General features: G+C 31.2%; 1 protein-coding gene across 2 annotated transcripts in view; it reads left to right on the top strand.

Annotated features, from left to right (window-relative positions):
• The window catches only part of LOC11410058 (lon protease homolog 1, mitochondrial), a 34,740-nt gene that overhangs the window by 4,164 nt on the left and 16,035 nt on the right, over positions 1–14,541 (top strand). Inside the window, exons 7-20 of one of the 2 annotated variants that reach the window (NM_001422923.1) lie at positions 1,049–1,147; positions 1,300–1,365; positions 1,446–1,532; positions 2,043–2,082; positions 2,456–2,627; positions 2,803–2,927; positions 3,486–3,616; positions 3,709–3,813; positions 4,014–4,127; positions 4,356–4,523; positions 5,029–5,130; positions 5,296–5,529; positions 5,883–6,395; positions 6,704–7,150. In NM_001422923.1, the coding sequence (NP_001409852.1) occupies positions 1,049–1,147; positions 1,300–1,365; positions 1,446–1,532; positions 2,043–2,082; positions 2,456–2,627; positions 2,803–2,927; positions 3,486–3,616; positions 3,709–3,813; positions 4,014–4,127; positions 4,356–4,523; positions 5,029–5,130; positions 5,296–5,529; positions 5,883–6,395; positions 6,704–6,895 (2,148 nt within the window). In that variant the 3' untranslated portion in view covers positions 6,896–7,150. Of the gene's footprint in view, positions 1–1,048; positions 1,148–1,299; positions 1,366–1,445; positions 1,533–2,042; positions 2,083–2,455; positions 2,628–2,802; positions 2,928–3,485; positions 3,617–3,708; positions 3,814–4,013; positions 4,128–4,355; positions 4,524–5,028; positions 5,131–5,295; positions 5,530–5,882; positions 6,396–6,703; positions 7,151–14,541 lie in introns of those variants that run through there. The other variant, XM_024782894.2, reaches the window with a different exon arrangement.

Raw genomic sequence — 14,541 nt, 5'->3', positions numbered from 1 at the left:
AACAAACGATTTTCATTATTAAAAACAAACACACTTCTACTTTTTCTTTGCAGAAAAATCTCTAGGAAATAATCTCTAGCTTGTTTCATCTGAAAATCACTTATTTTATTCTTAAACAAACGGGCCCTAAAAAATGCCGATATTACTAGGTTGGAGTGGACACCTTCACCTAGGTTTGAACCTGGGACCTCGCATTTCTGTGCGTGAGTTTCAGTTGGTGCTTGCCACTTTGTCTACAGGCCCAAAAAAAACAAATGGGCCCTAAGTTGTGCATCGATTTGCATCCGGAATCTAAGTTTGGTGAAGTTTTTGGCTGCACTTTAGACAAGTTTCTTTCAATTGTCTCATATATTAAATCTCAGTTGTCTTTCAGTTCTTCTACTTAACTTGCTGCATAACACACTGAATCCTGCGGTTTTGTTATTTTGCCTATTATATATGTTAATACTAGAGTGAAATTTACTCTGAAGTGCACGGCTGCATTGTTGTTGTCCTTCAAGGAAGTGGTTTTTATGAAGTAAAGGCGCTTCACAGGCCACAGGCCTCTTGTTTCTCACACTTTGCGAACGCATGGATGTGGCATTTTCCACAAGACATTCATATTTCAAGCTAGACCATTTGAATATATATAGCTTATTGATGATGTGAACTTGTTAGTCTCTTAAAAAAGAAAGTATTTGAATATCATCAAATAGAAGACTAAACATCAATGAATTTATTTGTAGGAACTGAATTTAATAGGAGTATTATATGGGACTAAAAACATATTTAACTCTTCTGTTTGTAGTCTTTGTTATATATTTTTTCATAGTCGTATCACTCTAAAAGAGATTGTTAATTTTCTCAGAAACTAATGGATAATGTATCGTTATTTTTCCTACATAAGCATGAATGAATCCGTAATAAGTGCCTTTTCTTGTACTCTTTTATTGCTTCAAAACAAAAACTAACTGAAGTACCTAATATGTGGTCGGTATATGTTTTGGCACTGAGTCGTTACTTTTTATCATTTTAATATGTTGACTTTGTTTCTTCGTTAACTGTGCAGCATATAGGTGATTTTACATATCCAAGGCTAGCAGATTTTGGAGCCGCAATATCTGGGGCTAACAAATTGCAATGCCAACAAGTTCTTGAAGAGCTAGATGTGAGTAAATTTAGAGTTGACACCTAAGAGACATCGACTTTGTGGAATTTTTTTTTTTTTCTGTATTACAATAAAAATAACATATAAAGATTTGAACAATAAAACACTGAATTTTTAACATTTGGCGGTGCATTTGTTGTGTTGTTGAACAGGTGTATAAACGATTGAAACTTACACTCGAGTTGGTAAAGAAAGAGATGGAAATCAGTAAGATTCAGGTAATGCATTAGATTTCTTGTGTGTTGCACTTAATTATTATTCATCATTTATTTATTGAAGTTTGTGTTAATTATTACAGGAAACAATTGCGAAAGCAATTGAAGAAAAGATAAGTGGCGAGCAGCGCCGTTATTTGTTAAATGAGCAACTTAAGGCCATAAAGAAGGTAAATATCCTTCATGATTTGGTTTGATAAAGTGTACCTCAAATCCTAGACAATCTTGTTTTTCTCTGAAATCAATGAACTTCTAAAATTCAAAAAGTTGGTTTAGTGCATCTTTTATGCCTCCACTGTAGAGTCCTTTATGTTAGCAGGATACTGTTTGAATTCTTTCTATATGTGGGTAAGGCTTGTAATCTTGTTTAATTGTGAAAATCAACAACATCTTGGCTTTAACTAGTTAGCATAAGCTGTGCTTTATGCGCCATTGCTTTGCAGAACCCCTAATTCTATGCGTTGAACCTGAACTCATGATTGACAGTTCACGGCTACAGCAGACATTATAGTCTATCCTGTGGTCGAGAAAGTTTTGCGGTGATTTAGGCCTTTGATCCTAACACAAGTGCAGTTATGATTTTTATAAATATGTAGATATGCTTTGCCGAATGCTATACTTACTATATAAGTTGGTGTTTCATTCATTTTATTCTAATTTGAATTTTGTTCTATTTGCAGGAATTGGGACTGGAGACTGACGACAAGACGGCACTTACAGGTTCGTTATGATCTTTTTTTTAACAGGATGGTGGATTTCTTTTTATAACTTGTTTCCTGCCCAAATGACTGGTGTCACACCTATACACATAGGCAAGGTGATTGTTTCTCGAATGACCGAGAGTTCGGGGTTGAAATCTTTTTTGGCTGCCAAATTACTAAATATGTTCACCTAACTGATTTTTATTTTTCTTTTACCTTTTCTCCTCTTTTTGTTTCGCTACGAATATCTTTCAAAACTTTTTGTTGTTGTATAGTATAGGAGTGCTCTTTATATTGTATTTTTCTTTGTGCTGTAGTCAATAGGTTTTTCTGGAGTATACTTTCTAATGAAACTTGTTGCTATGATAATATTTATTTAATTTTTATTTCAGGTAAATTCAGGGAAAGGATTGAACCTAAGCGGGAAAAATGCCCACCTCATGTATTACAAGTTATAGATGAGGAACTCACAAAGCTACAGCTGTTGGAGGCTAGTTCTAGTGAATTCAGTGTTACCCGTAACTACTTGGACTGGTTGACTGCACTGCCTTGGGGTGAATACAGGTTTGTATACATGAAATTTTATTCTTATTACTATTGCTAGAGAGATTTCGCTTAGAAGTTGACCACTAAAATGCGTAAGCATAATTTTCATAGGCTCTTGGATGAACTAAGTTTGCATTTTGTAAGTTACTGTCATGAATACCATGAGTCTGAACCTGTTAATTTCATAATTCAGTGATGAGAATTTTCATGTTACTCGGGCACAAAAGATTCTTGATGAAGACCATTATGGATTAACTGATGTGAAGGAAAGAATATTGGAATTCATAGCTGTTGGGAAATTGAGAGGGACTTCACAAGGTAACTACAAATCACTTATGTAATGTACCTCAGTTTTTTCTGGGTGTTTAGTTTGTGATAGATACTGCCCTGCTAAATGTTTTTTTTTAACAAACTTCCCTGCTAAATGTTGATCTGTGTTTAATGTCTACCAAATGGTTTCTAGAACCAGGTTAGTTGCTTTCATTAAGACTAAGAATTCTTAAATCACCATATATCTTGATGCCCAATTTTTGTTTCTCTATATATAAATGTTTAATGGCAAGACAAGCCTGCTCTGGATTGTTGCTATTGGTTATTTTAACTGGTATAAATTTAATGTAAAATTTGAATAACAATTTAATATATTACAGGCATGCTTGACTTGGTCGGGCTTTGAAATATGATGCCTGTTATTTTGTCCAAAATTCAGTCATGATAAACTTTATTTTATTTTATGTGTTTTGCGCTGATTCTAACTCAATGCTCTAAGATATTGACCTCATAAGCCAATTCATTTCTTTAAAATTCAAGCCTTTGGTGCTTGCTTACAGTCTTTGCCAAAAGGCTAACATTGTTCCTGATCTTTCTTATATACAGGAAAAATTATCTGTCTTTCTGGTCCACCGGGCGTGGGAAAAACGAGTATTGGCCGTTCAATTGCACGGGCCTTGAATCGTAAGTTCTTCCGATTCTCTGTTGGAGGATTAGCTGATGTGGCTGAAATCAAGGTAGATAAAATCTCTGTTTCCTTCACTAGGTTGAATTGATACCAGTTATATAGTGTGGTGGTGTTTTGTATCATTAATATTGAATTTTACAGGGGCATCGTCGAACATATATAGGTGCAATGCCAGGAAAGATGGTACAATGCCTTAAGAACGTGGGAACAGCCAATCCTCTTGTATTGATTGATGAAATTGACAAAGTAAGACGTCACTAGACAGTTCAATTTATTTGTGGTTGAGTAATTTTGTTTTCTGATTTCCCTTTGGTATACCCTCTCCTGGTCCTATTAAATATAATGCATGAATTCCAATTTCTTTATTTTTTTTGCAATTCCTAATCTCATAAATATTCCACATAAAGGACAATTAGTATTATTGACACTTTTTATTCAATCGGTAGTTGGGCAAAGGACATGCAGGTGATCCAGCAAGTGCTTTGCTAGAGCTCCTAGACCCTGAGCAGAATGCTAATTTTCTGGACCACTATCTTGATGTTCCCATTGATCTATCGAAGGTTAGTATTTGATAATCTGGGTGGTTATGTAAGAGTCGGCATTGGTGCACCGTTTATTTATTACATGTTCATTGCTGATCTAAAGACACTTATTTTATCTTTCTATAGCTAGTCTGGATAGTCAAATAATTTTTGAATGGATGTCTTTCATTGAGTACCTTGAAATTAAAATTGTCACATTGTGAATGTTTTGACCATGACAACTGATGCACTGGAATCATGCTGCAGGTTCTTTTTGTTTGCACTGCAAATGTAGTGGAGATGATACCAAATCCCCTATTGGATAGGATGGAGGTTGTTACTATTGCTGGGTATATTGCTGATGAGAAAATGCACATTGCAAGAGATTATCTGGAGAAAACTACACGTGAAGCATGTGGAATAAAGCCGGAACAGGTATTTATCTTTTCCACCCGTTTACAGGGTTCCTTTTCCTGCAATGAATTGCTAGCATAATGTGCCATCTTTTATTTGTTTTAAGAGCATGATTATCGGTCGTAGTATATGTACATGTGAACAGAGCCTGTCAGGAAAAAGACCACTAATTGAGTTTTTTAGGTGGTAAATAGTTGATCCCATAGCACTGCATTGATACGGTAGCTTTGTCTGATTTTATTTTTCTTTTATAATAAAAAGTGCCTTTGATGTTACTTTTTGAATTAAAATGATTAAAAAAATATTATATAAAGTATATTGTAAGATAAGTGGGACCTATTTTAAAGTTTTGGAAGAGTGGTATGTATATTTAGAAAATATAGTTGAGTGGTTTTAATAATTGAGAAGTGTGAAATAATATATTGTATTACGTGGGACCCATTTATACCACCTATATGGGTGGTGTGGATGTGGATGCTCTAATTGGTTAAAAAGGTAGTTGACTACACAGATTAACTTGCTACAGGTGGAGGTGACTGATGCTGCTCTTCTTGCTCTGATAGAAAATTACTGCCGAGAATCAGGAGTCAGAAACCTTCAAAAGCACATAGAGAAAATTTACCGGAAGGTCTGTAGTATTTTTTTGTCAATACTGTCAATTTTTAGTTACTGACAGTGAGATCTGCTATGATTTGTATGGTTGAAAAGACAGCCACTCTTGATTTATTCATTTTAAATCTATTGACTGCATTCGTTCATCACTACATCTGAATTTAAATTTATGGCATGATAGATAGCGCTACAACTTGTGAGGCAAGTGGAAACCAATGATGATGCTATTGAACCAAAGAAAGCTGAAGAATTTTTTGATGAAATGGGTACAACTACCATTCAAAAAGGGAACCCCGTGTTGATAGAGAGTGGCAATTCTGAACATACCAATGAAAACGCTAAACTTGATGAGATGGAAACAAATCCACCGGCAGATCAATCTCTACGTGTTGACAATAAATCTACAGATATGGAGGTAGTATAACACACTCTGAAAGCACAATCATAATTCTCTCTTGCAAAGTTGTTATTTTCTAAATTTTGTTCATGGAGAACTTACAGTCTTTTTTCTTGATATATATTTCAATGATATGCTAGTGCCATATAGTTGCATTTTTTTGTGTTTTTACCAACAATCGTACAATTGGTACAACGCTTTTTAAGCGGCAAAATGTTATGAGGTTTTCTGCATGAAGACTTAAATCATCCAAGATCTTGTGTTTCAATAACCACTACACAATTTTTTTTTCCTTCTGTGCAACCTTACTTTTATGTGGTCCACCGCTAATGATTAACAAATTTCATATTTATGTATATTAATGTTGGTAGGTTACAAAGGAAGAGGAAGATAAGGAAACTGAATCAAAGACTGTTGAGAAGGTATTGATTGATAAATCGAATTTAGATGATTTTGTTGGCAAGCCTGTCTTCCATGCAGAGCGCATCTATGATCAAACACCGGCTGGCGTTGTTATGGGACTTGCCTGGACTGCAATGGGCGGATCCACACTGTATATAGAGACTAAATTTGTTGAAGAAGGGGACGGAAAAGGAGCATTGCATATCACTGGTCAATTAGGAGATGTAATGAAAGAAAGTGCTCAACTAGCTCACACAATTGCTAGAGATATACTACGGGAGAAAGAACCAGAAAACACTTTCTTTGCCAATACAAAGATTCACCTCCATGTTCCTGCAGGGGCTACACCAAAGGATGGACCAAGTGCTGGTTGCACAATGACCACTTCTATGTTGTCCCTTGCCTTGAAGAAGCCTGTGAAGAAGGATCTAGCAATGACTGGGGAAGTGACACTTACTGGGAAGATTCTTCCCATCGGCGGGGTATGTTGAAATAATTTTATTTAATTTTTTTTTTAATTTATGGATACAGAAACTTGTGCTCATCGTCTTTAATAGTCACTGGTTTCCAAGTTGTGGAATTTCTTTTTAAAAGTTATTTCTTGAGTTGGATGATGCTTTTATACCTACTCACTCACCAATAGATACCATTTGTTTATTAGAAATTTAAGTCATGCAGGAACTTTGGCCCAACAAACTGATTATTATTCATCTATACCCATATTTGTCATGATTTATTTTTGCACATTGTGTCTGGAATTGTTTGTCATGCCATGCTGTGAAAATTGCAGGTTAAGGAGAAAACTATTGCTGCAAGAAGGAGTGAGGTTAAGACTATAATATTTCCTTCGGCAAATAAGAGAGATTTTGATGAGCTAGCACCTAATGTAAAAGAAGGTCTCGAAGTGCACTTTGTTGATGACTATATGCAGATCTTTGATTTGGCTTTTGGTGATGAGAAATCTCACAATGCAGAGAAGTAAATCACTAATGCCGTAGGATCTTGAGATGAAACGAGATTTTCTATTGAGCTGGGAACCGGTCTGAGTTTTGTATTATATCAATTTATTATGATCGATGATTTTTAGAGTTTTTATTCATCTTGTCCCGTGTTTTGGGCGAAATATGTTTTTCTCTTTTAAGCCTGGTGTATCCCAGTTGTAAAATTTATCTTAATATTTATTCAAATTTATATTTGGCCAAACATGTTTATTTATTTGATGTTATATTTTTGCTAAGGCTGTAGTGATGATACTCTAAGAGAGAACATTATAATATTTGCAATAATAAAATATAATTTGCACATTGCAATGATACTTTCTTCTTTGTTTGTATTTTCTTAAATTCATTTTAGGTCAGTTATGATTAACCTCTCATCAATATTTTAAATTGCCATGATAATTTCAACTATGGTAACATCCTATTGCAGAGCTTAGTTAAGGAATATATCTATTCTATTAGTATAGAGTATACAAGTATAAAACCCATTTTTTTAGTTGGCTGAAGGCACCAAAATTCTAAAAATCGACCTTGGTCTCATTTATTTTTTAAAAATCATTTTTCATCTTTCAATTTTTCCTCTTCACCACTATCTCTCTCACGGTCTCACCTCATGTCCAAATGTAAAAGAAAAATTGGTCAGACATTGAAAGAACTTGCACAAAGTCTTAGCTTCTACTAGTAAACTCAATTCAAGTATGTAGGCTCAATTCATGCACCACATGGTACATTGATTGCGAATTTCTAGATATTACTCAAACTTAGTTCAAATATGTTTTCATAAACTTGGTTCACTCAATTCAAATAAGTAGAAATTTTGGATATTGGTAAATACTTTGAATTTAAGGAGCATAACTAAAAATGTTAGGGATGTGCTGGAACTAGCAAAAAATGGTTGTAATAAATGTCATTGGGGCACTGTGACTAAATAGATAAAAAATCTAAAGTAAAGTGATGAATGACAAGATTTTAATCAAATCATCATAAGTGATTAATGAAGGTTCTAAATGGAATCATTAAACACATATTTCTTAATAATTTTCTGACTTCATTCAAAATATGCACGTGCTATATTGAATTAGTGATACTGTAGATATAGTGTGCTTTCCCTCCATTCCACATCATGACTTTGCCGACGACTGATGAGTTTATGAATGAATGGCTCTTTTTAGATTTTGTGACGTATGAGGGGCCAAATATTTGTTCATGCCCACGCCTATATTATCTTAATAGTTTATTCATCTTATATTTTAGTCCTACATTCTCTCAAAAAAAAAAAAAAAAATTTAGTCCTACATGAATAATATGATACTTACATTCATTTTATATTGGTTTATTTTTCAAAGCAATTTATAACTAATATGGAAACAAATTGACTTTATTTTATGTCTTGGTGTGAAAAATAACTTATAATGGACACTTATATATGATAAGTGTTTATCTATATGATGTAAATTTATATTTTTTATCCAAACAAGTTGTTTATATAAGAAGTCTCCCATTTCATTTTTGACCAAGGAAAAGAAAAGGAGGTATGTTATTTGAACAACTACTTTTTGTACAACTTATGGGACAACTAAAAATATAGAAAAAAATGTATGTTTTGACACGAAAATCAAAGCAATAGAAAGAAATCAAAAGCATAATAAATGTATGAGAGAGAGTGTTATTCCAAAAATTATAAAAAAATAATTATATAAATATCATTTCTCAAAAAAAAGTCTAGTAATAGTCATGACTGAATTATCAACTTAAAATTCTTTATTGACTCAAAAACAGTTTAAGGTAAGAATAATATCCAAATACAAAGACGTGACGCGTGGGTTAGTCCTAGTCATCCATTTTATTGACAGTGACTTTATGACTTATTTAACATTCCATCAGATCTTGAAAGTGGGTTGCTGGGATAGTGTGAGGTGAACCTGAAAATGACAGTTAATCACTTGATTGATTATGGTTGGAGTACAAAACTTTTCTAATTTGTTGGTACTACCAAAATATCTAAATATAGTTATCTCAATTTATTTAATCAGTTAATGCTAAGCTAAGATCTTGCCTGAATTTCAATCTTTTGGAGCATAATATACATATATATGTTATTAAAAGATAAGTATTTAGATAAACAATTTAATTAAGCATATGTTTTGGTGGCTAGGGTGGCAGAGTTGATAAGTGAAGTGATAAAGAGTTGGATGATTTGATTGTCACTTCTATCTCATAATACCAATAAGACTAGTTAACAATCTTTTTAAGAAGATAAAATAATCATTTGAAATTTATGTCAAAGATAATCGAACTTTAAACCTTAAAAAAACAACACTTTAAGATAACTCATCAAACCAACTCAAGTAAGTTACTAACAATACTAACATAGTAGCATTAATTGTTTCACAATAAAAAATATATCATTTTGGTCGGTAAGAAATTTGCATCTCAGTTTCAAAAATGTTTCTAGAAATCAACTTCGATAAAAAAATTGCATAAACTCTTAAGGTTTTTTTTCACTCACATAAACTCTTTAAGTTGTTGATATTAATTTTTAAGAGTTTATAAGATAAATTGTTTATATCTGATCCTTATTCCTATAATTAGTTTCAATTTTGTCCATAAGCAATCCTTGATTGTAATATATGTATTATCATTGTTACTCTTCTCTCAATGATAATACATATATGTTTTTTCAGTTTAACTTTGCTCTCAATTCACTTAATACTAATCCCCTTGCTGTTATAAGATGAGTTAAACAGACTCTACCAAATTACGGTCATTAGTTGAAAAATCAAATGTTGATAAATTCACCTCGGTTTTCCATGCATGCATGGTTATGATTCAATACTTTATTTTCTCAATAATTTATAGAAACCAAATTCATTTCCAATATTTTATTAGTTTTATTATATATAGGGATTAATTTTGTTTAGCTAATTCTTTTGATAGAAGAAAGCTTATGTGAGTTGGGTAAGAACATTGGAGTTATGGCGGACCTCAAGATTCAAATAGAAGTATAAAATTGACAAATAATTCATTAATAAGCTCGAGGTTCTTTTGCTTAGAGCAAGAGTTCGAATTTATATCCTCACAATTGAATGAGTCAAATCTAACTGAATCAATTACTGTTGACTTATGTAACAAATTAAGATTTAGGTTGCTAAACTAAATCGTAACGTATTGTTTACTATTCTAACAAGATTAATCATATGGTATTCAAATTATGAAAACTTTTCTTCCTTTAATCACATGGTATTCAAATTACGAAAATGTTTCTTCCTTCTTTTTCTATATTTTAATATTTCTCTTCTTTTCACCTATGATTGAGATCCCACTTAAGGATAGCCTATAGGAGGGGATGAAAATTCGTTCAAACAATCTATTGAGGTTGATTTTATTTTATGCTATAGTATCTATATTTAGAGAGTGACATATTATCTACATATTTAAATTATGTAATAATTTGTGCAAGCATGATATAGTAATGAATGGCGATAATGACAGGTGATAGCATGGTATAATGTTTGAGTTGAAGATGCACACACAAACTGACTTTGCATCTGAGGATGAAATTATTCTCTCACGATGCACAATATAGAGAGTGGAGACCCTACCATAGCTGCTAGCATGGTTTCAAATTCAATGCATGAACTTGCAATTATTAGGAAGTTAAAAGGAAATCATATATTCAACCAAAAAAAGGAAATCATATTACTTACCGGTAAAGTTCGGAGTGATAGAGTCTATGTGAGCTTATAGGAAAATTGCATAATATGTGTGGGGATTAAAATTCAAATCCTAGATACCTTATTTATTTATTTTAAAATGTAAGTTTCTAACCACTGGTTTACTTAACAAAAACAAAAAAATCAAAGTAATGAGTTTCTCTCAATTTCATGAAAGAACGAAATCTTCAATCCATTACTATAATTTTAGTGTATAAATATTTAATTAATGTCTCCAATTTTAAGAAGGGAGATTCTACGGTGCAGTGAAGAAATTGACTTTTTTGAAAAAGTTAATTTTTATTTTAATGTTTGATTCATTTTTAAATTGTTGATTACTGATTAATGATCAATAGTAATTCATCTAGTAATGTTTGCAACATCTTGGACTTACAGATACTATTTTATCGTTGGAATCTTTAACATGCAAACAGAGTTGATGATATTATGTGATAGTCTTAAGTGTTACACTTTTTGAGGTGTTACACTTATAACAAGGTCAGATAAAATTAGATTAAGTGTAGTCTTGTTAATATGATAAATTGATGATACTAGAGGACTGAACTTTTGATGTCATTGTACAAACGGTAGGGTGTTACTTATTACATTTTTGATGTTATAGTGTTAACTTTACCAAAAAAGTCATTTTTATGACTTCACCATGAATATTTTATAGTAAAAACAATTTCTTTTAAAAAATATAGTGAGAGACGGGGTTGATATTAAGACGATGCTACTAAGAGAATTGTGTATTGGCCTATAAATAACATTCAAACGGGAGAAAACTGACGATATTCCAATATTATCTCTCATTTCCTCTTCTCTTACTTACTTGAGCGATGAAGTGACACAAAGTTCAACTCAACAATCGTCCTTAGAGACGTATTCTCGATCTAGTTCCGATTAGAATAGGATATTATTGTAAAGATGATATATGTGTGAGTATGAGATCATGTTGGTGAATTTTCATGTTCACCAAACTTTAGATAAAGCCATCCACGAGCTAGCTAGGTGTGTCATGGTCATGTGTGAATTTAATTAATAAACAGCACATGATTGGAGATTACCTAAATCCCTCTTGGATCCCACCTTACTTTCGTACATTCCCTAAATTGGTTTTTTAATGAAAATGCACGTGACTTTTTCATCTACAAAATCCAACGTCATTTTCTCAAATTGCCGTTGTCCTATATATAGTATATACTACTATGTCTATTTAAAAAAAAAGTATACATAAAATTGTAGGAATTGAGTCAAAGAAAAACGAGTAGGAATAAGGTTTAATTTGGAGCACGTCGAATCATATTTTAATTTGGAGTAGTTTATTTCACATTGTCCTTATGAAAGAATAATAATATCACCAAAGGCCGCAGCTTATGATTACTCTTCTAGAAGATGGAAATTAATTTGAGGGTGTATGGTTTTTGACTGAATGGTTACGTGTAATTTTACAACTTTTGAGAAATGCTATTATGAATTATGGTTACTCATGGTAGTTTCTATTTCTTTTAAATCCCAAAAAAAAAAAAGGAACATATATAAAGACCAAAAAAATATTTTGTCTAACTAACAAAATCCAAAAAATATGTACTGTCATAGTCTAAATAATAAGAATTTATGCAGCAGATTCAACAATTCGACATGTAAAAATATATTTAGTCTTTAAACTAATATAGTTAAATGAGTTTTTTTCTTTTGAAAAAAGTTATTTTTTTGTCATTCAAAATCTTATTATAACTAAGTGTCAGCAAAATAAAAAGAAACTATATTTTTTTTTGTCAAAAAGAAACTATATTTTTATTACTCATAATAGTAAATATTGAATAATATTTTTTACTTGTGATGTTTTTTTTATGGAATGATTTTTTTTCTAAACTAAAGAAGTCAACAAATAGCTATTTGGAAAGAAGATGCTTCAAAAAATTTCAATTTGTCAAAATATCGTAGAAATAAACTCCCCTAAATAATTAAGTACTACTCCCTTTATATTTTATTATAAGTCACTTTTTTATTTTTCACATATATTGATTTTTTTTTTAGGTATATTTTTCAAATATATTAAGAAATATATATTTTTTTAGGTAAAATGAAAATTAAATTAAATAAAAAGGAAAGAGATAAAGACATTGAGGTCATTCGACCTGACCCAAGTACTCCCTTTTTATTTTTCACATATATTAAAAAATATTATTACTTTTGTATTGACAGGAGAAATTATAAATAGTTTTATAAAATTATCCTTTATTATAATATGAGAAAGAGATATTAAAAGAATTGAATGATATCATAAAATATAAATATTTTTCTTAATCTATTTGACTTGCCCCTTATTTCCTCTTTCAATAAGATTTTAAACTTCAAAATATTTGGGACGGCTAAGATTAGGATCAGATATTTATAATTCAAAACGTCTCTCTAACTTGGTAATCAAATAAAAACATCTCAATACAATACGTGATGTGCACACCAACTTAGCAAATAATTCATGACGTCTAATTCTCAAAATTAAAGCAAATATTTTTGTTACAAAAAGGTGGGGCCCACCCATAGTAATTATCATCCTCACAATTTCCTAATGTAGTTTGACCCACAAGGCCACAACACAAGTGTAGTTGTAACAAAAGCACAAAACCAGTGACCAAGTTGGCATTCATCTAACCACTAAAATTTTCAGGATAATTCATTTCTGAACCTAAATTTCAAAATTCTACTTCCTCCATTTTATACATTTGACTGTTTTATTACATTTTTAATCACAGCTAAAAAAAAATATGTGACAGAAATTAATAACGGAAAAATGATACTATTGCGGGAAGTTAATTTCTTGTGGTTCTCTCTCTAATTTTCTTAGCCATGATACTATATTTTCTTATATAACAATGGATATTTAAAGATATGACCTTTTTTTTTAGGAAATTTAAAGATATGACTTGTTTTTTAAATTTACGTACATATTATTTATATGATTTATTTTTATAACATTATCTATATAGCACTATATTTATACTCTTTGTACTGGAAAATGGAATTATTTTATTTTTTAAAATACTCAGTGATAAGAATAAAGGTATCTAAGTATAACAAGCGGGAATCGATCACTAAAACGTGCTAGTAAAGTTGATTAGCCGACACCAGCATGTGTTTGCTGGCCTTTAGCACATCAGCGCTGAAAACCATTAATTTAGTTAGAATAATGTACATGTAAACGTGTTTTTTCGCGCAGTAGACAATTACCTAATTTTAATTTATTTGTATATAATATGAAACTTAGTTTATTTACCATTAATTTGTTCTCCTTTCGGACATTTTAACTATCAAACATTTACTTTTCAAAGCTTTTAATTTCAAGAAATTTTAAATTTTGTTGCACCATCTCTACATTTGAAGACAATTTACGTTCCCATCAATTTACATTTAGTTTAATTATTTTCTTATTGTAAAATTTGACGCAATTTACTTTATTTGCTTTTCGTTTCTTTACTTCCTAATTGGATGAGGGAATGTTTTGAGAGAATGTAATGTTTTGAGGGAATTTAAATACTTTGATGTGAATTCCATTGTTTGGATATAATTTGGAGAATTTTCAAAATGATGGAAATTTATGAAGTATATTGTTCAAGTTAAATTTAAAGAATTTCAAATGACATCTAAAAGTGAAGAATTTCAAAATTCTTCATTGTTATAAATTTTCAAATTTTTCAATTTGGTCCTCAAATTTTCCAAAATTTTCAATTTGACCCCTCAATTTTTCCAAAAATTATATTTTGACCCCTCAAATTTTTTAAATTTTCAAATTGACCCCTAATTTCATTTTTCAAATTTGGCCCAAAAAATTAAAATTTATAAAAATTGCCCAATAATGATGACAATAACTTTTTTTATTACTTCATCCAAACAATAATATTTAAGAATGAAAT

Source organism: Medicago truncatula, chromosome 1 (genome assembly GCF_003473485.1).
Source record: "Medicago truncatula cultivar Jemalong A17 chromosome 1, MtrunA17r5.0-ANR, whole genome shotgun sequence".
NCBI lineage: Eukaryota > Viridiplantae > Streptophyta > Magnoliopsida > Fabales > Fabaceae > Medicago > Medicago truncatula.
This window is presented reverse-complemented; position numbering and strand designations above follow the sequence as displayed.